Source organism: Dromiciops gliroides, chromosome 6 (assembly GCF_019393635.1).
Source record: "Dromiciops gliroides isolate mDroGli1 chromosome 6, mDroGli1.pri, whole genome shotgun sequence".
NCBI lineage: Eukaryota > Metazoa > Chordata > Mammalia > Microbiotheria > Microbiotheriidae > Dromiciops > Dromiciops gliroides.
This window is the reverse complement of record NC_057866.1, coordinates 18,427,248-18,444,489: the sequence shown is the minus strand read 5'-3', so window position 1 is coordinate 18,444,489 and position 17,242 is coordinate 18,427,248. Positions and strand designations below refer to the sequence as shown.

Sequence of the window (17,242 nt, the reverse complement as noted above, 5' to 3'; positions counted from 1 at the left end):
ACTAGCCTATGTACGATGCCACTTCCTCCAATCAACTGATTTTCCTAATTGAGGAGCTGCATACACATTCTTTCACTTGGGCAGAGTGGGTTCAAGCTTATACCACAAATGTATGGAGACACACATGGAGAGAACCCATAGAACTAACTCCTTGTCCTAGAACTCCTTTGCACTGTTTCTACTAAATTTGCTTCTAGGGAGGAATAAAACACTGGAGGTTGATGAATTGCTCCTTATCTCAACTGTAGTGGATCATGTCATAGTGTAGTCTCTCTGCTGGGAGGACAATCCACTACTCATTTGAGTCAGACAGGTTCCTTGGCACTATACCAACTTCTAATGTGTGTTGATTGCCACTGCCACAGACTCTGGTTCTGATTGGGACCTCTCTGATGACACTCATAGGTACACCATACTCAGTAATTTGAGCACTTTCATCTACAATATTCATATGTTTGAAATCTGGAAAAATAAACACAAAAGAAAGAGAGACAGTGTGAGATAAGAGGATTGCCAATATCTCACTTCCTTCTTAAAAGTTACCAGGGAAGAGAATGAGAACCCATCTCCTTACATGTTTTTACCTACAATGATTCTGGTGCAGAAACTCATCTCTGAAATCATCATCACAAATAGTAACATTAGTTACCATGGCCAAAACCATCTTCTACAGTTACTCTTTTTGGATTGAGAAGAGAGAAAATTTGTGTATGTTCTCTATTTACCAGGAAAGCCAAATCCAATCATGACTTCAGGCAGGAGTTCTTAAAACCTGGGGCCCATAAATGTTTATATGTGTATGTGTGTGTATGTATGTATGTATACATAAACATACACACAAATATATACATATTTATTAGTAACTATATTTCAATGTCAGTGGCCTCCTATATAATTTTATGTATTTTATTTTATGCATTTAAAATTGTGGGCTCTCCAGGTTAGCTAGTTCAATCTCATATACTTACAGATGAGGAAACTGAGGACCCGAAAAGTTAAGTGCTCTGTCCAAGGTCGCATAGCTAGTACTTAGAGGGTATAGGATTTGAGCCAAGGTAATTTGTCTTCAAACTTAGGGATTCCCCAATCCCTCCATCACCCAGTGTACCATGAAGAGCTTTCCACTGAATCAAATGATGGGGATTCAGGAGTGCCTTTGGGAAATTATTATTCTCAACATTAAGATAAACAAGAATATTCACAAAGGAAAAGTCTACTTTGAATAAAATATGATGTATTTCACCAATTCCCAATTAATTTAGCATCCCCAAACTCTGGAACAATTCTAATTGATTCTTTGGAGACTAAAGTATGGGTTTCTGAGAGGCTCTGCAGAAGAGGTCCCTAAGGAACCAACAGGAGATATGCAGTGGTCCAGCAAGAGGTATGTCAGAGCTGCAGAGCAATTAAAGAAACAGACTGTCTTTTCCCCCAAGCTGTCCCCTGCCATACTGAAGGTAAGTGACTGGGACTACTGATTAGTATATGGGCACCAAGTGAGTAGAGTCTAATTTTAATCTTAGGACCATAGGATCAAAGATTTCAGAATAGGAAAGAAAAACTTCAAGATGATGTCTTACCTTTTACTTTAGAGATGAAGAAACTAAAGGTCAGAGAGATTAGAAAGGAATTTCCTCAAGACCAGACAAGAAGTAAATAACAGAACCAGGATTCATAGTATAATAAGGTTATCAATTTATAAGAAAGCAACTTACAGGTTGTTCAGTTTTACCTCCTCATTTTAAAATTAAGATATGAGTCCTGAGAGGTTAGATGACATATTCCAACTCACATTGGTAGTAACAGAGTCAGGGTTTGAATGCAGATCTCATACCTCCAAATCAAGTGCCCTTTTTACAATACTCTTACTATATACTATATGATACATTTTACTATACTATACTATACCCTGGGACTTGCCCACAGTACTGCATTTTTTACAATAATAAACTGTTTTTATGTTATGTGATAATGGCGACTAGCATCTTTCAATTTCCTCTCTTTTTGACCTGCCTGTTTTTACAGGAATGTAAGAGAAAGTATTTTCTCAACCTTAAATTGCCATTGAAACACAATTTATAATCATTTAAATAGTTTAATTTTACTTTTTTTTTTCATTTGGGCTAATGTAAGTATCCCCTTTGTGATGTAATTCCCATGATAATGCTATTACAGTTTTACAGATAACTAGGTCAAGGTTCAAAGAAATAAAATGATTAATCTAGTGTTGTCATGAAGTGAATTTGGTAGGATTTGATCTGGGTTCATTGGGCCTTTGAGTCCAGTGTCATTTCTCTCACATGCTTCATTCTCTTTAGATTTAAGAAGTGTGAAGCCTAGCGGGGGCCCAGAAGAAACTTCCCACCATGTTTTCTTCTTAGAATAATATTAAAATTAACAATCTGTATTCACTCTTTACAATAACTCTGTGTCTCTTCTCTTCATGTGGTTTCTATTTCCTTTGATGTTTTTATTTCTTTATTTTGTCAGAATTCCATGCTATTAAAAATGAACTTATGTGATTCTGTACATGTTCTCTGATCTCATGACTTATTTGGAGTTTTGTATTCCCTCTTCCTTCTGGTCACTGAGGTAGCTATGTACAGAGTTTGTGGATTTCCATAGAAATCAAAAGGAAGGCTGATGAGTGCAAAATTATTAGGGCTGAGGCTTTACTCTTTGGGGGATGGGTTGAGTACTTGAGAGATGCTCATTCATTCCCTTCGTACTCTATAGCATATGCTCAAATCCCCACTCACTACCCTTCCCAACATGTAAACCTTTTCATCCTTATGGAATTATAGGATCATAAAGTTTAGACATGATCTTACCCATTCACATGATTTAACAGATGAAGTAATATTCCACTGAAGGGCAGGGACGTTCCAAGCTAATAATTTCCTAAAATAGTGACTGTGCTCTTACTTTATTTATCAATCTATTACTTCTTTAATAAAGACCTATCTCTGCTCTTTAAATTTACATTTCTATTACAAAAAAATTTTTTTTAAAAAACTTAAAACACAACAACAACAATGAACCAGGAAATAGGAGAGCTAGGTTGTAATCTTAACTCTGCCTTTAAATAACTACATGACAATGGGAAAACCACATGTCCATTCTGTTCTTCAGTTTCCTTTTCTGTAAAATAAAAGGTTTGGGTTGAATAATATTTAATGTCACTTATATCTCATAGTCTAGGTTTTCAGAGTGCTTTCAGCTTGACTGCTCTGGAAGTCAATTATCGCACAACCATTTTCACTCTACTAGTTGAAGAAAACTACTTTTCTTAAGAATGGCCTAAGGATACAGACAGACTATGGAAGGGCCCTAAAATTTCTTCTGTAGGTTCTATAATTTGGATGGTCCAATACAAAGAAAATAAAAAACTATGCAGTACCTATCTTCCAATGGCATGCAGAAGAATTTCCACTTTACAACAGATTACTCAAAGATCTCTTTTCGTGGCCCTAGTCTCCTTCCTATACTTTTATCTCACATTGCCAATTGTTGATCTTTGGGCATTTTCAGCTGAATTTTCCCAAAGCATCTCAAACTCAACATGCACAGAACTGAGTAACTTTTCCTCCGAAGCCTACCCTCTTCGGAATTTTGCTTTTACTGTCACAGATGCCACCATTCTTCCAGTTATCTAGTTTCACAGTGTTGGTTGGTGTCATCCTCAGCTCCTATGACTTACTCTTTCCACATAGCCAACCAACTGTCAAACAAAATTATTGCTGCCTCTACAACATTTTTCATATACAGTACCTTCCCTCCATACACAAACCACTCTAGTTGAAGTTCTTTGTACCTTTCACCAGAATTACTACAATAGTCCCTTAACTGGTCATCATGCTTAATGTCTTTTAATCCCCACCCTCTCAGACCATCCTTTACACTGCGGCTAAAGTGATTGTCCTAAAGGGCAGGTTTCATCATGCCAATTCCCTACTCAAAAAAGCCTCCCTATTAATTCTAAGTTCAAATATAAAATCTTCCATATGAGATTTAAGCTTTTCACAACCTGGTCTGGTATTATCTTCCCAGTCCCTATGCACATTAATCTAGCCATATTGACCTTCTTGGGACCCCTCATATGTGATGCTTTGTGTTCTGCCTTTGTGTTTTTGCCCTCTCTGTCCCTGCAATACTTTTCTTCATAAGTTCTATCTCTTGAGAAAAATAAAAAGACTCAGCTCAAATCCTTCCTCCTTCAAGAGTATTTCCAGTCCCTTCTGCTACCAGTACCTTTTCTTCTGTTGAATATTAAAATATAGTTTTTGTATCTACCTACATCCTACAAACAGGTCATATAAATAATCTTTAATCTTTCCTACAAAATTAACAAACAGATTAGAGAAATTATAATGTCTTATTATATCTCCTATAATTTATCCCCATATCTGTCCTGATACAAATATAATAATCAGAGAACATGGTTAAGAACCAGATCAGAGAATTTAATATCTCCTACAAGACAAACCATATCAGAGACAGACAGAAAAGTATAATCAACTTAATATTTTTCCCAAAGAGAAATATATAATATCATCATGTGGAGATTCCTATCCTAAGAAGAGAGCTCAGGGGATTGCCCATTTCTCAGGGTATATATGTTTTTTTCTTTTCTTTTTAAATCTTTTCTTTGTAATTTCTAGCTCTTAACAAGAAGCAAATCATTGTACTTTAGGGATCATCTGGTTAGATCTTAAAGCCTTAAAATATAGCTGAGGATAGTCTAAAATATTGTTACTATGCCCACTTCAAAGAAAACAATTATTACAGTCAAATTAATAAACCAAAATAATTTAAAGAATCCACATTCTGACAATATCTCTAATAAAATGAAATATTAAACTGTTTGGGCACTTTACATATTACAAATCACATAGCTAAAGTAACAGCTTAAGCTGTACACATTTCCTGGTAGAGTATCAAAATAATAAATTTCACTTAAAATGAGACCAGAATTGATTCAATTATACCTGGATCTATTTTCCAAATGATATTATATAGAACCTAAATATATAATTTCATTTTAGTATTAACTCACCCAAGAGCCATTTATTCCAAGCATTTCATTTTCCTGTGTTTTTAAGCTAGTCCAATACTATATATATATATATATATATTTAAATGGCAGTATATGACAGATTTTACTTGATTTTAGTTTGTATGAATCGTCAAATTTCTTAACTAGATGGTCCAATCAAATTCACTAACCTTTTTGATGATTTTTTTTCTTACTAACATAAACTCTTTCCTGTGTTTGTGAGCCTTTAAGCTTTAAAAAAAAATAACATAATTACCTTTCTATAGTCACTGAAATGACCCTTTTCTTTTTCTTTCTTTCATTTGAAAAAATCAAATTAGTATTTTAATGCCACATTCAGATTTCTAATTAGTTTTCCAATATACTGTTAGATCAGCAAGTTTCTTTCTGCCCTTCCGCCACTTCTTTAACCTAGCCACAGCTTGGAGGTAGTTTTATCAAACAATTAAACAACTTTCCTTCTAAATTTCAAGCACAAAATTACATTTTGACAGAAATATAAACGCACAGAAGAGACAATTACACATTACAGAGAGACAGAAGATATCATATTAGATACACAGACACGCATAAATTATTTTTCCTGATTTAACCTGATTTAGACCAGTCAATGGAGCTCCATTAGGACAATTTAGTTTGTCATTATCTTTAGTCAATTCTAATCATTTAAACAATATTTGTGCAGATCAAAAATATGCTTCTTAACCATTTGCAATGCAACAGATCTATAAGGGGACTTGACCAGATTAGATAACTTGAAATTTATATGTCCAACCTGCAGAATTCCTACCTTTTAGAAATAGTTTGTGATCGCTATCTTCTATTGAGCACTCCAGTTTCTTCATGGGACAAGAACTCAAACTAACGATGAGAGTTCAGGGTTTGGGTTAGAAGCTAGAAAGGAATATTCACCATATAAGTCACAGTTCACAGCTTATTTGGGAGAAAACTCCTGGAGGCGCCTTGCCAAGTCGTGTGTTGGAGGGTGGATTCCATTTCCATTTTCCAATCAAATCCATGTTGCAAGGCACCATTTCTGTTGAATATTAAAATATAGTTTTTGTATCTGCCTGTCTTCTACAAACAGATCAGAGAAATAATCTCCAATCTCTCTGGCAAAATTAATAAAGAGATCCAAGAAATTATAATATCTTATAATATCTCCTATAATTTATTCCCATACCTGGGCTGCTACAAATATAATAACCAGATAAGAGAACATGGTTAAGGACTAGATCAGATAATTTAATATCTCTTACAAGACAAACTAGATCAGAGACAGACAGAAAAAAAAAACATAGTGTCAATTTAATATTTTGTCCCAACAAGAAATATATGACATGATCATGTGGAGAGTCTCTCCTAAGAAGAGAGCTCAGGGGAGTCCCCATTTCTGAGTATATGGCCAGTAGTATAAATGTTTTGGTTTGGTTTTTGTTGTTGCTGTTGTTGTTGTTGTTGTTGTTGTTGTTGTCCACTGATTACAGGGTATTCTCAGTTTCAGTAGTATGATGCAGAATTAAAGGCAGTTTAACAATTTCAGTTATAACAAGTATGGAGGAAATAATGAATCATCGTGATAAAATTACAGAATTTAAAAAATAATAATAAAAAGGGTTTGGCAAGGATGAGGGGGCTGAGATGTCCAAAGAAGTCATTAAGTAGGGTCTTTTATCTGCCAGTTATCTGGGTTCAGTTTGGAGTTCAGTTGAAGGCCATTTTGGTCCTATTAACCCAGGGTTTCATAAAAAATACTTTTGGATAATAAGACACATCCATCAAATCCAGGTGATCCATACATTCATATAATACTTCTAAGGTTGCTTTGCATCTGCTCTGTAATTGTCTTGTATAGTTGTATTTTTATCTTTCTTGTCTCTCATATTAGGAATGTTAGCCATTTAGGGCAAAGACTAGGATCTTTCCCTTGTTTTGTAAGAAATAATTATTAATAATAATTAATTGATTGATTGATTAATAATAATAATTAATAATAATCTTGGGGGACCCAGTGATCCACCCTTCTTTTGCAAGTCCTTCCTCCCTTCCCTCCCTTCAAAGGCAAACTCCCTTTGAGAGATTCCATCAAATCTCTCCATCTTGGTCAGGCCCAAACCAAGCTCATTAGAATCTTGTGTAGAAACAGATCAGTTAGGGGCAGCTAGATGGCACAGTGGATAGAGCACCGGCCCTGGAGTCAGGAGTACCTGAGTTCAAATCTGGCCTCAGACACTTAACACTTACTGGCTGTGTGACCCTGGGCAAGTCACTTAACCCCAATTGCCTCACCAAAAAAAAAAGAAAGAAACAGATCATTTTATCTATATAGCTGAAGGATTCTCTATCCAAGGTGAGGGTCACTCATCCCCAACCCACCCCAACTGAAGAGGAGGATATTCTTTGAATCGATAGCCCAAGGCTGGAGATAATCTCGGTGCAGAAGTTGACTCTTGGCCACCTATTTTTTCAAGGATATATAAGTTCTGTGCCCCACTACCATGAAGTCTTTGATCTGCGAGAGATGCTGTAGACCTCCTTTTATTAATATCCTGTTGGCCATATTAATACAATTATTAAATAACCCAGAAGCTATGTCTCTCATATTTTTAATCATCACAGTTTGTTTTTGTTTTTACTTTGTATCTTCAGCACCTAGGACAATGACTGGCACATAGTAAGTGATTGAGAAATGTTTGTTGATTAATTGATCATTTAAGTGATCAATCAATTGAATGACTGATTAACACTAAGCCAGTCATTTCCCATCAGTGTATCTTCATTATATTCAATATGCCATAGTGAAAAGGCCATTGGCTCCAGATTCATAGAATTTGACATCATGTCTCCTTCTGATGCTTACTGATACCCTTGTATGACCAGAGAAAAGTCATTTATACTTTCTAACCCTTAGTTTTCTTATCTGTGAAATGAGAGAGCTCAAAATGAAGAGACCTATGAGCACTTTTCCAGCTCTTCAAATAATCTTATGATCTATTAAATGAGAAAGCTTGAGTGCATCATTCTGACATTTGGTGTAATAATCTAAAGCCCTTTCTCATTCACACATTATTTATTCTAGATCTAGAGCTAATGTTTTGTGTTTTTTCTAAGATTTCTTCAACATCTGACATTCTAGGATGTCCAGGCTCCTCTTCTGTGAAATGATGGGAAAAGCCTTTTAGCTATAATTTATAGATTTCTTTAAGTTTTACAAACACTTTACACACATTATCTCATTTGATCCACACAATAATCCTATGATGTGGGTGTTATTATCATTATACCCTTTTTACAGGTGAAGGACCCAAAGAACATAGAAGTTAAATGATGTGCCCATGGTAACACAGATGATAAGCATCTGAGAGGCAGAATGTGGACCAAGGTCCTCCTGGTTCCAGGTCTAAAGCTTTATCCTCTGTGCCACCCAACTACCCCCTAGATTAACTCCAGATCTAAAATTCCATTAACTAATAAACTCATCATCTCTCACTGTTGATTCTTAGGTTCTATCAGGTTGCCACCACTATGTCTGTGGAAGTGGGGAATCAGACCACCCTGACTGAATTCATCTTAATTGGCTTCTCAGCTGATCCCCGGATGCAATTGGTATTCTTTGGAGCTTTTTTGGTCCTTTATTTGGTCACATTGGCAGGGAACATGACTCTAGTTATCTTAATCAGGATTGACTCCCGTTTGCATACTCCCATGTATTTTTTCATTGGGAATCTGTCATTCTTAGATTTCTGGTATACATCTGTATATACCCCCAAAATCTTGGCCACCTGTATCTCAGAGGATAAGCGGATATCCTTAGCAGGCTGTGGTGCCCAGCTTTTCTTTTCATGTGTCGTGGCCTACACCGAGTGTTACCTTCTTGCTGCTATGTCCTATGACCGTTATGTAGCAATCTGTAACCCCCTTCTCTACTCAGCTGCCATGTCCAGGTCTCTCTGCATTGGGCTTGTGGCTGGGTCCTATGTAGGAGGTTTCTTGAATGCCATGGCTCACACAGCTAACACATTTCGCTTGAAATTTTGTGGGAAAAACATCATTGACCACTTCTTCTGTGATGCACCCCCCTTGGTAAAGATGTCCTGCACTGACACGCAGGTCTATGAGAAGGTACTCCTGGGGGTGGTGGGTTTCACAGTTTTGTCTAGTATATTAGCCATCCTCGTATCCTATTTCCACATCCTCCTGGCCATTCTTCGGATCCGCTCAGCCTCAGGGAGGTGGAAGGCTTTCTCTACCTGTGCCTCTCACATGATCTCTGTCATGCTCTTCTATGGCTCCCTCCTCTTCATGTACTCAAGACCCAGTTCCACCTATTCCCTGGAGAAGGACAAGATGGCTGCCCTGTTCTACACAGTGGTGAATCCCTTGCTTAACCCCATGATCTATAGCTTCAGGAACAAGGATGTGAAGGAGGCCTTCAAGAAAGCAATACAGAACATCAAAGCACCAAGATGACATTTTTTTTCATATCCAAGATATTTTATCACCTCCCTTAAAAAAAGAGAACAAATAAATCCCGTGTTTTCTCAGTGTAATTTTGTTGAAATTAATTCAAATGTGATAGTGCATTGTATTGATTTAGGAAATGGTTGTGAAAGGTCAAGAGGCAGCATGGTTTCATCTGAAGAATCATCCACCAGAAGACAAGAGAAAAGAGCCCCCTACTCTGTATACCAGCTCCATGGGCAATCAGAGGCAAGTAACACCGCTTTATTCACCTCAGTTTCTTTATCAATAAAACAAATTCTGAAGTCCTGATGTGTTCCAAAACAATATTCTAATTCAGTTCCATAAAACATTTATTAAAACAGTGACAAAGTTTAGATATTACAGTGTTTGTCAAGCTCCTATTCTTGAAATTTGCTTCTTTTATCCATATTCAAAAATCTATGAGCACCCTCAACTCCATCCTAGCCACAGTAGAAGTGTATTATGGTACATTGTACCCTGCTATTCAGAGGAAGACAGAGTTTCAGTCTCTGTGACTCTCTGAGTGCTCTCAGAAACTCTGTAAGATTATCAATTGAAAAAGAAAAATTATCATCCTTAAAGGGTAGAGTACACTTCTCAAGAATGAGTCCTCTAAAATAATGAAATTGAAATTCAATCCTCATTCCAATCACATGAAATTAAAATGTACATTGACCATACTGGGTAAATATTAACTAACACATATATTTTCAAAGTATTTTAAAATCAAAATAAAAGTTTGCCCAATAAGTATTTAAAAAATAGGAAGATGGGACAGCTAGGTGGCACAGTGGATAGAGCACCAGGCCCTGGAGTCAAGAGGACCTGGGTTCAAATTTGGCCTCAGACACCTGACATTTACTAGCTGTGTGGCCCTGGGCAAATCATTTCACATATGTTTGCATAAGTTTTTCACCTGTAAAATAGAGGTAATGAAAGAACCTGTTCCCTTAGAGTTATTAGAGAATAAAAGGAAATAATTGTATTATTATTGTCCAGTCATTTAGTGAAGTTAGCAAAAATATTGGAATGATTTGCCATTTCCTTCTTCAGTCATAAAAGGTCACACAGCTAGTAAGTGCCAGAGGCTGGATTTGAAGACAGGTTTTCTAGATTCCAGACCCAGTGCTCTATCCACTGAGCAATCTAGCTACCTCAATTTTTGCATAACACCATGTAAATGTTAAAGTGTTATATAAATTCTATTATTATCATTATTTTAAATCTCCTATATTTGAGTTTACCCCTAGTCCCATTTTCTCTGTAAGGTTAAGAATCACAATAAATTGCCCTAAATTAAGTTTAACTAAACAAGTTTCTTTGAACTTTTTACAAGACTAACTAGAGTAAACAAGTTACTTTGTCCTGTCTACAATAACAGAATGGATTAGAGTGAAATATTTTAATGTTTATTTTGAAAGATTAAAAAGTATTCTATTGGTTGCACTGGGTGTATGGAGGGGATCTCTCACTGAACTCTCTACATTCATAGCTCTCTATCGTGGTAGGACCCCTCTTTAGATTCCTTTACATGAAAATAGCAAGTACAGGGCAGAAGGGAATTCTTTTTGAACTTCTTAAAACTGGTATGTGTCTCTGTCCATGCAGGATTATTTGGTAGCTTCCTCTAATAGTTATATGTCATTGAAAAAATAGTCTTTCTGACATAATACTCCAATTGTGTTGTCGACTGATGTACTTTTAAATGACACTATAAAGATGCTATTGCTTGAGTTCTTTTAGAATATTTTTGTGTCTATTAAATACTGCTAGTTAAAATACTTCAAAAGGCAAGAAGAAGAAGGAAAACAAGAAATTTCCTCTTGGGCCTGCCTTCAAAGTCATTCCAACTTGGTAGGATCTTCCAGAATCTATTCCCCATGGGAAACCAGAGTCCCTTCCATGCCATGAATAGCCTGAGAATGAGGACTTTAATAGCTTATATCATATATAATAATATAGAAACACACAAAATAATAATATTCTCATTATGTTGGAATGTTAATTTTGTCTGGGGGTATTTTATAGCAGTCTTATGGAAAAAATGTTTAATATTGACATTTAGACATAATAATAGTATTTTGTTGTTGTTCTTCAGTCCCGTTAGTCATGTCTGACTCTTTCTGACCCCATTTGGGGTTTACTTGGAATGGATATGGGTGTAGCTGCCATTGCCTCCTCTAGCACATTTTAACATATTTTACAGATGAGGAAATGGAGGCAAACAGGAATAACACAGTGTCTGAGACTGTATTTGAACTCAGATCTTTTGACTCTAGGCCATACACTTTAACTACTGCACCACCTACATGTGTGTATGTGTGTGAATATATGTGCATATATACATGTGTATGGATACATATGTCACTAGCTTTTATACAGCACTTCATGGCTTACAAAGTTCTTTACAAATATTATCTCTGTTTATCCTCATAGCTACTGTAGGTGGTAGATTCTAGTATTATTGTTATTTTATAGCAATTATTATCTCCTACCAATGAGGAAATCGGGATAGAGTTCTGTGGTAAAAAGTTCTAACAGTTGGTTAGATAATGGAGAGATGCCAGTTTTTTTTAGGACCACCCTTTTGGGGAGGAGACCAACAGCATGAGCTACGCACACCAGTCCGCCTGCGATGCACGCCAGATTGCCTGCTGAGCACTAAGGCAAGGAGAGAATGGAAGTGGGGCCTTTTTTCCTGCTCTGCTGGTCTCCTGGCTGTGCTGCACAGACAGACGCTGACCGGAGTTCGACCCGGCTCTCGGTTAACAGCACGGGCTTGACTCAGTCTCTCTTTCTCTCCCCAAAGGTGGCCTTGGGTTTTGGTGAGTTTTATACTTAAATCTTGAAGCAACACAAGGTAACTAGGAAGTGAGGATGGGGACTTAAGATGATTTGTATTGTATTTCTACTTTCCTATCCTTCTAATCAACATCACCTTGTGACTACCATACAATAGAAGCTCTACCTAGGGAAAAAAAAAGCTCTACCTAGAAAACCAGAAGCTTCTTCCATTTACTAGTCTGGGAGGTAAATTAAGGGAAAGGTTAAGTAGGGGAGATTTATGATCTAATATCCAATTTTAAATCTCACAGTTCTAGTGCCTTGCCCATAGTCAAGTAGTTATTAAGTGATTCTAGATTTAAGTTGAGGTCTTCTTGACTCAAGGTCCAGAATTCTTTTAATTGGCTATTGAGTTATAACTGAGTAAAAATTCCATTACCATACAATAAACTAAAATAAATCAATTGTAGAATATTTCCTCATGCTTTCAATCAGGGCAGACATACTCCAATGCCCATCACCAGAATCAGGTTCACCAAGCCTCCATTTAAATTGCCAACAGACTACCGCATACATGCTCCAAAGATTGAGTCTTCAAAATCAGTCTCCCATTACATAATAATGACAAACCATGGACTCTTACCAATATATGAATGTGGACAATGCAAGGGAATTCTAGAATTTTCTTAATATTAATTTTAAGTGCCCCAATTAATGATCATCTCTACTCTAGCAAAACCAGCCAATTCATGTTGTTCATGAGTATCCTATAGTCAATAGAATCAGAATTGTCTAAAATTAGTTTAGGGCATTTTTTCTGTTTCTTTGTTTTTCCCTCACTGAAAATTTTAAAGTCCTCATCTGGTTTCTTAGTGCTTTAAAGATAACCCTGAAGTCTCTGAAGCATAAATTCTAAGAAGTCTTACCAAGGACCCAAATGTAAGCCCTATGTGATGTTTAAAAATCTAACTGTGATGTCTAAAAATAGAATGTGTGGTTGCCTTAAATTAGAAACTCATAGCACCAGTCTTTGGGGGCATTAAGCATTTATTAAAGTATAATAGGGGTTAGAAAAGAGAACACTTGGAGAAAGAAAGAAAGAGCCTAGCTCCCTGAACCTCCTGCCCTATTGCAACCTCCAACAGAAAAGAAGGACTCCCTCATACTCCTGGAGTGGAAGCTCCCTGGGAGTCCACCCAGTCTCAGTCCCTACACACAGCTCCAAGCCAATTGGCTGGTAGCATTGATTGCCATAACTTACAGGTGGTTCTATGAATAGAAGTAACTTCCAGATACTAGTCACATGCTTTCTCCTCAGGGAAGCTCTGCCCTGGTTCTCACAATGTATTTCTCAGCAGGGTGGTGGCACTCTGATTCTCACACCTAACATGAAATGCAAATATGTCTTCTTATGAGCAGACCAGCTAAATTTGGAAAGAATCATCACCAAATTTTTTAGGGTAATGAATTCTTCATCAACTCTCAAAGATCATTATTTGTTCTAAAGGAATTACGTCTGCCCAAACCTTAAATAAGTATCAAAGTAAGAAAGACTCAACATTTGTTTTATTTTTTAGAAGTAGCTCTATAATCATAGGTCATTAAATGTATTGCAATGTTTCCTTAAAAGTATATTAATGTTGAAAGTTAACCCTTACTGGGAACCATAGTCACCTAAAAATTAAATGGCTCAAACATTAATAAATCCATTCCATTTCCAACAAAAAAGATGGATTCCTTTTTCAATTTAATTCAATAGGAAGCATTTCTCAGAACCATAACATCCTCAAATGTAAGTCATAGCAAAAAATAGAGAATCTATGATTTTTTTCAGTATTAAGACCTTGTTATACCTTGTTACGGATGGTCACAAACCTTATATTACTTAGTAGATGAGCTGGAGAAGGAAGTAGCAAACCACCAGTATCTTTGCCAAGAAAAGCCCAAAAGGGGTAATAAAGAGTTGGAAATGATTGAATCAATTCAACAACAACAACAGCAGCAGCAACAACAGCAAGATAAGTCCTAGAGAATTTCCTTAAACTGACCAAGTGATTTTCCTAAAGCACATCACTTTACCTCCTCAAAAACTCCAGTGGTTGTTTATTATCACCAAAATAAAAAATAAAGACCTTTGTATGGTATTTAAAGCCCTTCAAAATGGTACTCATTTCTACCTTTCTAGTCTTCGTATGTTGCTCTTTCCCACATACTTTAAATTTCCAACAGAATGTCCTTCTCTCTGTTCTTTACACTCCATTTTCTATCTTTGTGTTTATGTGCTAGCTTTTCCCCATGCCTTGAATAATTTCCCTCCCCATCCTCACTTCCTAGTTCTCTTGTGTTGCTTCAAGATTTAGCTCAAATTCCAACATCTGCAAAAGACAGGCCCCCAAGTTGCAGCACCCTCCCCACTAACATTACTCTCCATATATATATACTCATTTAATATACCTAGTACTATATGTTATTATACCAATTCTATATTATCGTGCCTCTTTTAATATACATATATATATATATATATATATATATATATATATATATATATAAAACTATCAATGCAAATGTTTTCACAACTGTTACAATGTAAGTTCCTTGAGGACAGGGACTATTTTTACCTTTCTTCATATCGTCAACACTTAGCACAGTTACTGGGGCTCATAATAAGAGATTAAGAAATGCTTGTTGGGGCAGCTAGGTGGCGCAGTGGATAGAGCACCGGCCCTGGAGTCAGGAGTACCTGAGTTCAAATCCAGCCTCAGACACTTAACACTTAACACTTAACACTTACTAGCTGTGTGACCCTGGGCAAGTCACTTAACCCCAATTGCCTCACTAAAAAAAAAAGAAAGAAATGCTTGTTGGCTGAGGGACTGAATGACTGACTAAGCTACATGGAGCCCATTTTCACACAATTTCAGAAACAGGATTTGAAACATGGTCACTAAGGGGCAGCTAGGTGGCACAGTGGATAGAACGCCAGCCCTGGATTCAGGAAGACCTGAGTTTAAATCCAGCCTCAGACACTTAACACTTACTAGCTGTGTGACCCTGGGCAAGTCACTTATAAGTCATTATACTATATATATCATTTCCCTGAAAAAAAAAAAAGATGAATTTTAGTCATTGTAACCAACACTGCCTCTAATATAAATTAAACAACAAAAAACCACTTGATTCTATAATCAGATTTTTCATAAGATATTAATCCAATTTCACTTTGCTAAGCATAGAGCTTCATGACACAACTAAAATGTTTCAATCCTTAGTAGACCATGCTATATCATGAAAAAAGAAGGCATATTCTAGATCACTTTTTTCTTTTTGTTTTTGTTTTTGGTGGAGCAATGAGGGTTAAATGACTTGCCCAGGGTCACACAGCTAGTAAGTATCGAGTGTCTTATGTCAGATTTGAACTCAGGTCCTCCTTAATCCAGAGCCATTGCTTTATCCACTGTGCCACCTAGCTACCCCTTAGATCACTTTTTTTAAGTGGGGTTAAGTGACTTGCCCAGGGTCACACAGCTGGTAAGTGTTAAGCATCTGAGCCCTGATTTGAACTCAGATCCTCCTGACTCCAGGGCCGGTGTTCTATCTACTGTGCCATCTAGCTGCCCCTAGATCACTTTTAATAGAAAATATTTGACAGAATTCTGAGTGTCAGAAAACAGTCACATTAAATATATGTATGAATTTACTGGAGGATACACAACAATTTCTTCAGTCTCAGGAAATTGTCATTTTGCAAAGTTTCTTCAGGGCTTCTTTCACATCCTTGTTCCTCAGGCTATAGATTATGGGATTCAACATGGGGAAGACCACAGTGTAAAATGTAGAGACAATTTTGTCTCGCTCCAGGGAATAGCTGGAACTTGGGCGGGAATAAATGTAGAGAATAGAGCCATAATATAATGTGACAGAAATCAAGTGAGAGGAGCAGGTAGAGAATGCTTTGAGTCGACCCTGGGTAGAGCGAATCCTCAGGATGGCAGCAATGATGAAGAGGTAGGAGGCCAGGATTAGTAGAGTAGGAGTGATTACATTGGAAGCCAAGAGGAAATAGAGCACCTCCTGGTAACTGTCCTTCACATTACATGCCAGCTTCACCAAGGGTGGGACATCACAGAAGAAGTCATCAATGATATTATCCCCACAGAAATTGAGAGTGAATGTATTGCTAGTAAGTATGATAGCATTAACAAAACCACCAATGTAGGAAATGCCAACCAGACATATACATAACCATCTAGACATGGCCTGAGCATAGAGTAGTGGGTTGGAGATGGCTATGTAGCGGTCATATGCCATGGCAGCCAACAGGTAGCACTCACTATATGCCAGTCCAGCTGAGAAGAAGAACTGAGCTGCACACCCAGAAAAGGAGATGCTCTTGTCCTCAGACACACAGGTCACCATGATTTTGGGTGTGTAAACAGAGGAATACCAGAGATCCAGAAAAGATAGGTTTCCAATGAAGAAATACATGGGGGTGTGCAGCCGGGAGTCTGTATAGATTAATACTATCAAAGTGATATTCCCCAGCATTGTCATCAAGTACACAATGAGGAAAAGTACAAAGAGGATCATCTGCATCATAGGATCCTGGGTGAAACCTACCAGGATGAAGTCAGTTACACTATGGTTGCCTTCCTCCATGCCTACGGAGGGTTTCATATACCATGGAGAAGTGGTTCAGAACCACCATTGCCCATACCTAGATAAGACAAATGAAAAGACAAACATTGCATTATTGGATAAACTAAACAATCAACAGCCAGCAACATTTGCCTATTACCTAGGCTTTTTGTTCCCTGCCTGTCATTTAGTTAAACCTTACTACCAGCAGAAATTTGGAATTTGGATTAGTTCTTATTGCATTGGAGATGACTTTGAGTTCTCAAAGTCTCTAAAGGA

The 17,242-nt window shown here is 37.0% G+C and overlaps 2 protein-coding genes across 2 annotated transcripts; one reads left to right on the top strand and one right to left on the bottom strand.

Annotated features, from left to right (window-relative positions):
* The first annotated feature begins 1,364 nt into the window (after positions 1-1,364).
* Positions 1,365-9,526, top strand: LOC122731856 (olfactory receptor 9G4-like). The gene is made up of 3 exons (XM_043972115.1): positions 1,365-1,457; positions 3,631-3,767; positions 8,560-9,526. The coding sequence occupies exons 1-3, from the start codon at positions 1,365-1,367 to the stop codon at positions 9,524-9,526; spliced, it is 1,197 nt and encodes a 398-aa protein (XP_043828050.1).
* Positions 9,527-16,054: 6,528 nt separating this feature from the next.
* LOC122732529 (olfactory receptor 1013-like) lies at positions 16,055-16,987 on the bottom strand. The gene has a single exon (XM_043972740.1). The coding sequence runs from the start codon at positions 16,982-16,984 to the stop codon at positions 16,055-16,057; it is 930 nt and encodes a 309-aa protein (XP_043828675.1). The 5' UTR covers positions 16,985-16,987.
* Positions 16,988-17,242: the final 255 nt, after the last annotated feature.

Coding starts and splice junctions, on each gene's coding strand:
- LOC122731856 (XM_043972115.1), top strand. CDS start 1,365: ATGCAGTGGTCCAGCAAGAGGTATGTCAGAGCTGCAGAGCAATTAAAG. Junction 1,458..3,630: donor TGTCCCCTGCCATACTGAAG/GTAAGTGACTGG, acceptor TTACTGTCACAG/ATGCCACCATTCTTCCAGTT. Junction 3,768..8,559: donor TACAACATTTTTCATATACA/GTACCTTCCCTC, acceptor GTTGATTCTTAG/GTTCTATCAGGTTGCCACCA.
- LOC122732529 (XM_043972740.1), bottom strand. CDS start 16,984: ATGGAGGAAGGCAACCATAGTGTAACTGACTTCATCCTGGTAGGTTTC.